At 31.3% G+C, this 12,138-nt stretch overlaps 1 protein-coding gene across 1 annotated transcript; it reads right to left on the bottom strand.

The window, feature by feature from the left end:
• Positions 1-4,576: 4,576 nt before the first annotated feature.
• Positions 4,577-8,040, bottom strand: LOC142640718 (putative dehydration-responsive element-binding protein 2H). Its single transcript, XM_075814939.1, has 3 exons — positions 7,887-8,040; positions 7,716-7,756; positions 4,577-5,437 (listed from the first exon to the last, which is right to left on the bottom strand). The coding sequence occupies exon 3, from the start codon at positions 5,383-5,385 to the stop codon at positions 4,789-4,791; it is 597 nt and encodes a 198-aa protein (XP_075671054.1). The 5' UTR covers positions 5,386-5,437; positions 7,716-7,756; positions 7,887-8,040; the 3' UTR covers positions 4,577-4,788.
• Positions 8,041-12,138: the final 4,098 nt, after the last annotated feature.

Raw genomic sequence — 12,138 nt, 5'->3', positions numbered from 1 at the left:
TTTGGTCTAATAACATGACAAAATTTGAAATTTGAAATTTGAAAAAATATTTGCTTGAACCATACTCAAGCAAATCCAAATCCATTCATTATATATTGGCCAATAAAAACTTTCAATTCATTCCGGCCTATCTATATTATATATAAGAAAATTCAACTCTTTCAATTGGATTTTTATATGGTTAAAAAATACACTCATTACCTTTTGTAAGGACCAAAAGCTCATAAAATCAATCTTCGAAACGTTATTGTTGCTCTATTCACTTAAGAGTCCTCATACAATACATTTGGTAGAGAGGGTTCAACAACAAAAAGCCCCCTACTCGTAATCTCTTGATTCCTATTTATACTATTCTTTGCTTTCATCGTAGCCTTACACCTTGCAATCTGCGGTCCTTTTCCCGTGACACTTGTCCGTCGGCAATGGAACAAGATTCCACTTTGCATCCCTGTACTGTTCAGGTCATGTCCACATTAATGCGACGGATAGAGGAGATGCTTGCTAATTAATGCGGCCAGAATGGTTGTTGCCCAGCATTTAATGCAACCTTGCAACCTTCCAAATCAGCCTATTACAACCAGATATTTGTAACATGCCCCTTATTTAGTTATCGTCCACGCCACCTCATCTTCGGGCACACCTGGAGAGACCGCATCTTCCATTCTAAATGTTGGCCTTCCTTTCTTCGGGTCTTCGGGTTCTCAGGTCCTCGGGTCCTCACACCTTTCATTTAGAAATAATGTAATAAATATCAAATAATAAATTTCATTTTGAATTCAAAAAGAGAATTCCTAAAATTTTTTAAAAAAAATTTCAAATTCAAAAAAGGAATTACAGTTACTGTTTATCTCTAAAGTTTATCATTTTTTATTTATTTGAAAAAAAAAATATTTCTTAATTATAATATATGCAAATTATTAGTGTTTATTCAAAAAAAATTATAACTATAGTGTAGATCTTCCATACCTAGCTATCAATAAAAATATATGTTTTATTGATAAGGACTAACTCTAGGATTGACAAAAAAAAAAAAAAAAAAAACAATGTAGTAAAGGAAGGGGAAAAAATTAATAAAAAAACCAGTAAAACATTTGATATATGTTCTTAAAAAATTATAATTTAACTAAATCAATTTTTTATATAAATTCTCTGGCTAAGATTATTTATTTTTAAAAAAATATTATTTATTTGAAAAATAAAGAACAGATATGATATAAATTTTCAACAATAGTATGTATATTTTATAAATAATTTTAATAAATTTTTGTGTCCATTGAACAGGTTAGTGGCTAATATAATGATCTATTTACATATTCTTTTTCCTTTCGATTAAAGGTTTTTTTAATTTTATATATATATATATTGGTTTTAGAATCGAAGCAATGAGATACTTAATAGTAGATAAGATCATGAACATGTGGTCATTGTTTATCAGTTGAGCGGGACTTATCGATCGTTGTCTTCAAAACGAATCCCAATTCCCATGTTCCGTGGCAACTTGGAACAGGAAGTCGGTGAGTGCGATTTTAGACCATACTCCTCGATTAGATATCGATTGATAATTTTGTTTGTATTTATATTTGATTAGCTCAATCTGCATGTCCTTAAAAAAATATTAAAAAAAAGAAAAACTGCACGGGCTTAGAGATCCCGTGATCAAGTAATTATAAACCTATATATATATAAATACTATAAATTTTTAATGAAAAATGCTAACAAATGCCCTTGTTTAATAATCTATTTAAATAAAGTTTTTATGGGGAAAGAAAGAAAATCAATTAATGTTTTGACAACTTTTTCATTTCCCATAAAAGTGATGTCAAAACTTTCCTAAAATGGATTGTTAACCAATGCCCTAAGGACCTTCGTTAACATGACCCATTTTTAATTTACGGTGTTAACTCTATAATGATTGCTCTTTACTATCTAGTAAGATACCAATTAATTTTTTGTAGTAGGAAACCCACACCTCTTATTCAGTAAAAAAATATTTTACTAATTGAGTTAATTGAAAACAACATAAACCCAAAGAAATAGTATAATTATTTATAAAATTTCTTTAGATTTTATAAATTCTAGGGGGTGTCTGGTATATGTGTTTTATTATTTGAAAACATCTTTGAAAATACGTGTGGGTGAAAAAGTGTATAGAAATGCATGTAATGTTGTTTAAATACTAAAAATGTGTTTTTGAGTAGATGTATCAAACACCCCTGAGTTCCAAACTTCCAGTTATCTAAAGTACGTTTGGTAAGAGATTTTTAATAACAGTGTTGTTGTTTTGTGAAAATACGTATGAATGAAAAAATATGTGAAAATACGTGTAATATTGTTTAAACACTGAAAATTGTTGTTTAAACCATAGTACCAAACGCCACCTAGTATCTTTAGGATTTTTTTTTTCTTTGTTTTGTTAAAGAGTTTCCTAAAGATTCGTAATAATTTTTTTTTTTTAATTATGTAATATGTATGTGACAGGGATCACACACACACAAGAATTATAAAGTGTTGGAAGAATTTTGAACATCTTTTTTAATAATAATAATAATAATAATAGTAGTAGTAGTATTGACCAAAAATAATAATAATAATGCGATCAAGTTGTTACATGTTTCAGTTGCAGTGGTCAACGTTGACTGACAGGAATATTTGTTGGCCACTCTAGAGTCGTTAGAAGTCACCGATTATCAAATAAAAAAAATATTAGTGGTTGCCTTTTTTTTCTTTTTTTTCTTTTTGAGAAGAATTAGTGGTTATTTATCTGTGCATAACCGAGGAGTGAATATCTAAATGTTACGAACTCAGTATCAGCAGTAAAGCATAATCGATTCTTTATAGAAATTAAATAAAAATAATATTAATAATAAAGAAAAAGAAGAAGAAGGGTGTAGCATTACTTAGTTCATCAACCAAATTTATTAAAAAGCCCAAATCTTTAGACTTTAATACATCGTTACTCTTCCAAGAAAAAAAGGGGGGAAAAAATCCATCCTTACTCAAGGGGAAGCCAAATTTATTTCATAAGACAACGGTTTGTGGTAATTGTTTTATTAGCGAAATGATTGGTCTAGTGGATGGTTCATGACTACAAATTGAGAAAAGAAAATACATTATGATAATTTTATAAATTAAATAAATATCAGGAAGATAGACCAAACATGAGCATGAATATAAATGGATAATTGGATTGTGTAAGTTGTTCGTATGCATTGTGCTCCACATGTTTATGGTTGGCACTCTAACCAGAAACATGTACCTTCATTTCATTCATACATAATAGTAATGTAGATTCATGGTTTTTGTTAATTAGACGAGAGATTGCTATCAGTCACAAGCTGGTCCCCTTTTAAGTGTACTTGTGGCTACTGAATCTGCAAGAAGGTTATTCTGGGGGCATAAGAACTGAACATGTTCAAAATAAATTGTGGGTGGTGGTTGTAATGTCTTAAGACCATATTGATGTGTCTTGCTATGTTGCTTTCCTTGTATAGGGTTCATGAAGTCGAAATTTATGGTCTAAGATTACTTGCATTGCTAACCAGAATTTCATTTTATATGAATTGTGTGTTTTGGTGTGGTGTCTCAGTTTTATCAACCATATGCAAGATTGTGTCCCCCGAATTCACAACTTCGGAACTATCATTCTGATTAGAATAGAACGTCTTCAATTCAAGAGAAAAAAGAAGGGCATAAATTGGTCCACAGTTTCAGGCTCTTGTTTGCATATGGGACCCCCTTTTTTTTCTCTTTGTTGATGAATGCATATGGGACCCCTCTTAATATAATGTAAAGTTCTCCGAGTAAATTTTAGCAAGTCATGCTACACAGTTTCTATTAGTTAGAATTAGCCTTAGGAGTAAGGCGCTGTGTCTATATTTCATAGTCCAAAGAAGCTTTACATATTTCCATCTAACAACAAAAAAAGTTACATATATAGTTCTGGAGGGTTGGAATATGAGGACTGAGGAGCATCTGTTTTGCCCATGGGCTGAAGTATCTACCCTGTTTTTTTCCCGTCTTTTTTCCTGATAGTTAAAAAACAGGTGGTAGTAAGTTAGGAAATGAATTTAAATGTTATATACCTCCATTGAAATCAATCCAAGTATCAATTGAGTTACAACACTCATAATATTTGCCCCTTTTTGGAAGGGAATTTAAGTGAACTAACTAATATTCTCATGAATCTCAACTAATATCCGCTTGATATCTTACGTAACAAGGGTGTCAGATTCGGTACAACAAACAAAGACAAGTAGTTTCTCACCAGAGAAAAAAAAAACAAAAACAAAAATTTACTGTTTTCCCTGGATAAAATATTTTTTTCACAAATCATATTTGGCCTTTAATAACAAGCATCTTGTTATATTGTTTAAGGAGCATTACATGTTCTGCTTTCATCAATTAACACATCATTTTTTAAAAGAAATTTAGGCCAAAAATGCAGCAAACAACAGATTTTCCAACTATAACAAACCTCATTTCCAATTTGGCTTGCAGGGCATGCCGCCACAAGTTTTTTTTTTTTTGTAAGAATGTTTTCTTTGTAGTTTGTATTGCATTATTCCATGAAAAATCCTAAGATATCAAATGGGCGTTTCATTAGAAAAATCAAAGTTCAAAACTCAACCAAAAACAAAACATAGAAAAAGACATATTATAGCGCACCAGTGAAGCGCAAATGTCAAATTTTTAGCCACCACCAAAATACGAGTATCAAAATCCAGCCATACCTGAGTACATATGTGAAAATTCTGGCCATCACCCAAGTAAAAATATGGAAAATATACATCATAATACTCGAGGAGGCGAAGAATTGGCTCTCGATTCACCTACCCTGTCATCATGCTTTACACTTGGAGAAACAGGGTTCAGATCAATGCCCTCAGATGCAGAACCCTCAGATTCGTCTGATGACTCAGAACCTCCTGCAGTTGCCACTGAAGAAGACCCTGATGTTGTTGCAACTAAAGAAGAATCCTTTGGGGAATCCTTTAAGAAAGACGAAATCTTAACATTGGGAAAGTTGAGGCGGGCAGCGGAACCATACATGGCTCTGGCAGCTTCATCATACGCAAGTGCAGCTCCAATGGCTGTTGGAAAAGTACCTAGCCACAACCTCTTACCCCGGTTTGGCTCCCGAATTTCTGCAACCCACTTTCCCCATGTCCTCTGCCTAACACCTCTGTAATTACAACGTGAGTTCTCTGGGCCTCCCTTACCTTTCATACATCCCTTCTTCGAACCCTTGGCAGGAACTTTACGGACTGGTTTTTCCTCACCGTTGGAGGAATCAAGTTGCTCATTATATTCTTTCCACTTCGTGAGAATATCGGCCAGGGATCTAGATCCATCCCGTCTAGAATGAGCTTTATCCAACTTACGCATGCAAATTGAATTAACGAACGAACAAAAAAATCCAGAAAACTATGTGAATTACCTGCCAATGTTACAAAGATGACTTCGATTTCAGAAAGGCAAACCTTCATCACAAAGGAAATGTGCCTAAACTATCTACAGGCCAAAACTACTTATTAAGGTCAGAAAATATCCAAACAAAACCACAAGAACTTATCCACAGCAAAATTGCATAATATTAGCATGGTAACCTGCCAATGTAAATTAATGGGGTTCCAAAATTTATTCTGATCAGTAATTCATAATATGAACACCAAAAGAGAACCTTCCAAAAACCAAAATAGCAAAGAATAGCACAATTTGAATGAACTAATAATTAAAAAAACAATTCCATGTAAATTTCTCTCAACTACTTAAATGACTAAATCAGCAAATTTTTAAAGTGAATCTAAATGAAATCATGTAATTCCAGCTGTTTTTATTATTCCCAGAGTAGTGGGCAATACAATTAGGAATGTCACAACATATAAGCCTAATTACTTCTATTTTAATCCAAGGGTAGCATAGTAACATGAATGCTTTTCTTTACGATAAGTAACAAGTTTTAACATGAATGTTGTAATATGATTGGAACACAGTACTCAAATAAAAGATATACAATACAACACATAGTCCTAGATAAAGACATACAAATGCCATTAGTAGAGTAACAAATTCAGGCAAAACATGATTTTTTGTAGCCATCCATATCAACTGAAACCCCTATTCTGTTCTCTTCCATTTTTCTAAAATAATTAATGCTTGAAAATCCTTTCTAAGCATAATCATTCAACTGTAAGCACAAATCCTAATGCTATTAATTAATTTTACATTCTAGCCAAAACCACCATTTTATTTGTCATTGCCAATGAGGCAAATACATCTTGCATAACTAATTTTCCAGGCAGCATGCAATAAAACAGACATAAAATATCATACACTAAAATCTTGTATAAAAAAATTAATAATTTAAAAAAAACTTCAAAGAAAAGGTTAACAAATCTTGTAATAACACACAAAAATTGCACACATCCAGGGGTCTTTAATTCCATTTAATTTAACAACAGTATTGTAAACTAATGTACCATAGTTAGGACATAAACACTAATATCTGTGCAAGAACAAGAAATTTAAGCAAACAAGTAATTTTGCATTTTTGTTAAATTTCTTGTATTTAAGCAAAAATGTAATTGCACACTAATATCTCCCAATGCTATTTGTTAAACACTAGTATTTTATTTCACAATTGCTAATAGAATTATAGAGTTGCATACATAAGTAAAACTTTAAAAAATAATAATATTAAAAAAATAATAAAATAAAAAGGGGGAGGCAGAATTTGAACCTAGCATGTCTCCAATGGAAACACCAAGAGGTGCCAACCAGTTGAGCTATAAATGCTCTTGGCAATTTCACATAATACTTTTAAGAAAGGAAACAGTACACTTGTCAACAAAATTTATATGATTCCATTTTTCACAAGCATGAATTATGCATAGATGAGACAATTACTATCATTTCAATATGAAATTTGGATTGAACATAAAACCCAAAGTTATATAATTGAGATTCAGATTGAGGCTGAACAAAAAGAATGGAAAAAGAAGTTGGCATAACCTACAAAGACAAGAATGCCCACATCAAAAATTCACAGCCGGCGATACCATCATATGCACACCAACAGGCTACCCCAATTCATAAAGCAAACAAAATCTCCCAATGAACAAAACACTAAAAAATTGAAAAGGTTGAGCACTACACATATCTACATAGACCACTAGCACATTTTCCCCAAAGAAACAGCAATAAACCAAATAAGCACATCGCATAATTGCACACTTTAAATGGCCTTCATTTCCATTTAACTAAACATCAATCTTGTAAAATATTGTGACGTAGTTAGTACACCAACACTAATATCTTATATCAATGCAAGAACAAGATAATTACAGCAAAAACATAATTTTTTTTTTCTCAACCAACCCAAAAACCCATTTTCAATTTCAAACCCATTATTCAACCAAGACCTTAAACCCCCAAAATAATTCACAGTAAACCATAGTGGACTCCTAATTTCGCTTCTTAATAACACAAAAAATTATTTTCAACTATTTTTCTCTCATGGGTACCCCTAAAATTACCACTTTGTCCACTGGCAAGCAATAAATCACTAAAAGATATACTTGAAAGAATAAATCAATGAACTAGCAATCAATTTACAGAGAATAATTAAATATATAGATATTTGAATTAGAAATTTAAATAGATCTGAATCTAAAGAAATTAAATTAGAGAGATAAAGAAATGAAAAAAAAAATTACCTCTTTGCCACTGGAGCTCCAGGGGCTGAGTCTAGATTGTGCTATAAAAAACATGTCGAAGAAAATGAAAATTTTAGACTTAGACTTAGACTTAGGGTTTATATTATTATTATTATTATTTTGATATATATCAGAGAGAGAGAGAGAGAGTAATTAAACGATGCGTTTTACCTTGAGGCTCCAACTGATCGGAGTTTAGGAAAGAAGTAAAAGAAAATTAGGGATTTGGGGGAAGGAGAGGCTTCGACAAGAACGAAGCGAAGAAGAGAGAAATTTCGAATTTGAAATTGGGAAACCCTAAAAATGAAATGAAATGAAATAAAATGAGCTTTGACTTTTGGCGCTTTATATATCGCACCGCCTAACCTTTCCCCAATTACAAAAACGAATCATTGCGTCCTATTGGTATCTTAAGTAACGAGCCCAGCCCATGTCGGTAGTAAAAGGGGCCGAAATACTTGTCATATGCATTTTAGGGGCTTCAGTTTGGATCCCTTTTTCAAAAACACATAGAGAAATGGGGATTGCACCTACCACCTCGGGGAGAAATGAGGCTTCAAGAAAATAAAAAAATATAAATAAGCCAGTAACAAATGGGGATTCTTTGTTAGTGTTATCTTTTCACTGTTTCAAAAGAATAATACTACGTTCAACAAAAAAATTTACAATAATTTCACAACAAATATATGTGGCAAGTTATTATCGGTAGATAAAAAATAAATAAAATTTAGCTATAAACTTTGTTATAGTTAATAGTTACAATTCCCACTAAAAAAAACTAACATGTCTATATATTTTTAAAATATAACTATTTAATTATATGTTATTTGTATTATTAATACGCATGTCAAATTTCATGTTAATTGGATATTATTTACTATTTTATTTATAAACTTATTTTTTATGCATAAAATTTTATTACAAAAACTTGAAATTTAAACATTTGATTGATGACATAGCTATTAATCTTTGATCTTTAAGAATTTTTTTTGTGGGTTTGTAATGTAATATTATGTTCTTAACAATTTTTTTGTTGGTGGGTTTGCTTGGGTTTCCTTTGATTTGTGTGTGAGTTTTGTTTGGGATTCGTTTGATTTGTTTGTGCGTGTTGTTTCATAGTATTTTCAATTATTTGTTTTGGTTTTGTCTTTATTTTTTATCCCTATTTTCGTTTGTCGGTTTATAATGCAAATTATGTGTTTGATAAAATGCTTCTATGAACTGTAGATGTACACAAATAGAGCATGTGAATTGTTATATGACTATACTGCAATATATTTTATGTTATCCAAATAAATCTGTGATTAGCTTGAAATAATTTTCATCAAAGACAAAATCATGACATGATTAGTACAATGATTCTTGTTATAATTATTTCTAAATAGAATTGTCCTTGTTTGTTTTGGATTAGTTATCCGTATTGAAAAGGAGTTTATCACTTGCTCTGTGACACTAACTGCCACATTCAGTTTTGATGTTGGCGTGTGAGTGTATTCCCTTATCTCATCTCTTTTCCCCTATATATGTGTGTGCGTGTGTTTCTCCAAAAAAAAAAAAAAATTATCCGTATTTTCAATGAGGTTGTTCAATTAGGAATTTTACTTTAATTATTTGAGAACCAAAAAGCTTGGGATCATTTAAATTAAGGACAAACTCATGGTTTAATTGTATGCTATTTATATTATTAACACATATGTCAAATTTCGCATTAATTGGATATTATTTACTACTTGATTTATAAACTTTTTTTTTATGCATAATATTATATTACAGAAACTAGAAATTTAAATATTTGATTGATGACATAGCTATTGATTTTTGATCTTTGAGAATTTTTTTTTTTTTTTTTGTAATGTAATATTATGTTCTTAACATTTTTTTTTTGTGAGTTTGTTTGGGCTTCCTTTGATTTGTGTGTAGGTTTTGTTTGGGATTCGTTTGATTTGTTTGTGCATTTTGTTTCATAGTATTTTCAATGATTTGTTTTGGATTTGTCTTTATTTTCTATCTCTATTTTCGTTTGTGGGTTTGTAATGCAAATTATGTGTTTGATATAATGCTTCTATGAACTGTAAATGTACATAAATAGAGCTTGTGAAATGTTATATGACTATACTGTAATATATTTTATGTTATCCAAATAAATCAGTGATCAACTTGAATTAATTTTCATCGAGAACAGAATAATGACGTGATTAGTACAGTGGTTCTTGTTATAATTTTTTCTTAATAGAATTGCCCATGTTTCTTTTGGATTAGTTATCCGTATTTTCAGTGAGGTTGTTCAACTAAAAAAATTTCTTTAATTATTTGAGAACCAAAAAGCTTGGGATTATTTAAATTGAGGGCAGACTCATGGTTTAACTAAAATAGAATTGCCTTTGTTTCTTGTGAGATAAAAACTTTTGGTTTATTTTTTTCAAGACTCATTGTGCGTGTTTAAATAGTTCTTGCAATTATTTGTTGAATTTTTTCAATGACGCTGTTCAACTGAGATGGTGCTTTGGTAAAACCATCATGTAGTGGTAGGTGAGAAGGCAGGGTACATTAGATTAGATGACACCAATCTCATAATCATACACTTGAACTTTTGCAGCCAGTGACGGATTTGTAAGCTTGTCAATTGTGGCACCGATACCTATCCTTATAAATCCAATAAGAGCGAAGCTTGCTGGGGTAGAAGTGCATCACTAAAGAAGTCAACACAAATGCATTTTCAAATTTCCCATTAACATTTTCTTTTTGGCCAAAACTAGTTCTCTACATTTTTCTAACCCCAAATATTTTCAACCTGCAAAATTTATTTGGATGAAGATGTCTAAGGTACACACAAGCAATTTATCACTAGATTAAGGAATAGTTTCCTGAAATACGGGTAAACTTTCTCCCCGTAGAAAATCCTATTCCCTACATCTCCTAGACACAAGTGAGAATGGGAAAGCTTACACCTTGATCTTATATTTCCCTAAGGAAATAAATAAATAAATGATGACTAAAGGTGTATTTACACTTCTCAATTGCTTACATTCATGAAAAAAAAAAAACAGATACAAGTTGTAGGCAATGTTCCCCCAAAATACAATAATGTACATTATGCATTTCTTAATGCCTTATTCATTTGACCAAAAACTTCCATTAAATTTCTCAGACATCTTAGAACTAACTTCCTTAATCACATCCCATAATTCAAAATTGCTGCTTAAGGCCATGAAGAAGTTTTTGGGAAGGAAAGAAAATGAAACTCTAAAGCCTTCAAAATACACTCCTTATGTAGTTGCGAGTTAGGCTCTTTGAAATGGAAATGAATTTTGTTTCTATTTAGCCATCCCATAAGTACCACAACCCCATAAATGAAAATTTTGTTTGTTGTTTCAATTAACCTTTCCTAGTTTGTGAATTTATTGCTCATGCATAAGTTGTATGAGGCTTGTGAAAGAACATCTTAATTGGGGTAAAAAAAACAAAGCTCAAAGCAGAGGTTCTTCATGGGATAAAGAAGATTGGAAGTGTATTCTATTGGATGGGACTTCTTGATACTGTGTTGGTTAGTTTCCTAAACTCTTCATGGCAATAACTATTTCTACGGACTTTATATTGAAGTATGTTTAGTAAATAGAAATGGGAATACTATTTTTTTTTCCCTTTTTGTTGCTAATCTAACATTTTTTAGGATGTTGACAGATTTGATACCAAGGTCCAATTACCAAATACCATATTTGAAAACATAATAGAAACGAGAAAAAAAGATAAGCAACCGCAATCCCTATCTGGATCACAACCTCAATCTCAATCTCAATCTCAATCACATTCAAGACAATATATTCAATAGAATACGGGAATGGACAAAGCATTAGCAAGTATTTTATATGATCAATTAGCTCAAGGAAATAGGAAGGATGGGTACTTAAAAGAGGTGGCATACCAAGCTGTTGTGGAGTACATAAATGCTCAATTGATTCTCAATTTGACAAAGGACAGTGTTAAGAATAGACTAAAGGCGTGGAAGCAATGTTTTGCTATGATTACTGACATAAAAAATCAAAGCAAGCTTGTTTGGGACGAAGCAAAGAAAACGGTTGTTGTCACAGCGGATTATCACCATGTGTGTGATGCTTACGTTAAGTTATGATCCCTTATAACTTTTTTCTCTTAAATATGTTCATCACACATTTTAACAAAGATTTAGTCTATTCTCTTTTGTATTCTAAAAAATTAGAAATAATAAAAGTTGTTTATGGAACGTTACGTTATATGGTTGATCAATTAGACAATTAGTGTAACCTTTTGTAATGGACAGTAAATGTATTGGTGGAATTTAATTACTATATATTTTTAAGCACTATTTATTTGGTTTTGTAAAGGTGGGTTTCATAGTTTGTTTTACTTGAGGTAGTTGTAATATTACAAGGTTTTCAGACCCGAA

Source organism: Castanea sativa, chromosome 6, assembly GCF_040712315.1.
Source record: "Castanea sativa cultivar Marrone di Chiusa Pesio chromosome 6, ASM4071231v1".
Lineage (NCBI taxonomy): Eukaryota > Viridiplantae > Streptophyta > Magnoliopsida > Fagales > Fagaceae > Castanea > Castanea sativa.
Note: the sequence above shows the minus strand (reverse complement) of the source record. Positions and strands in the feature narration are given on the sequence as shown.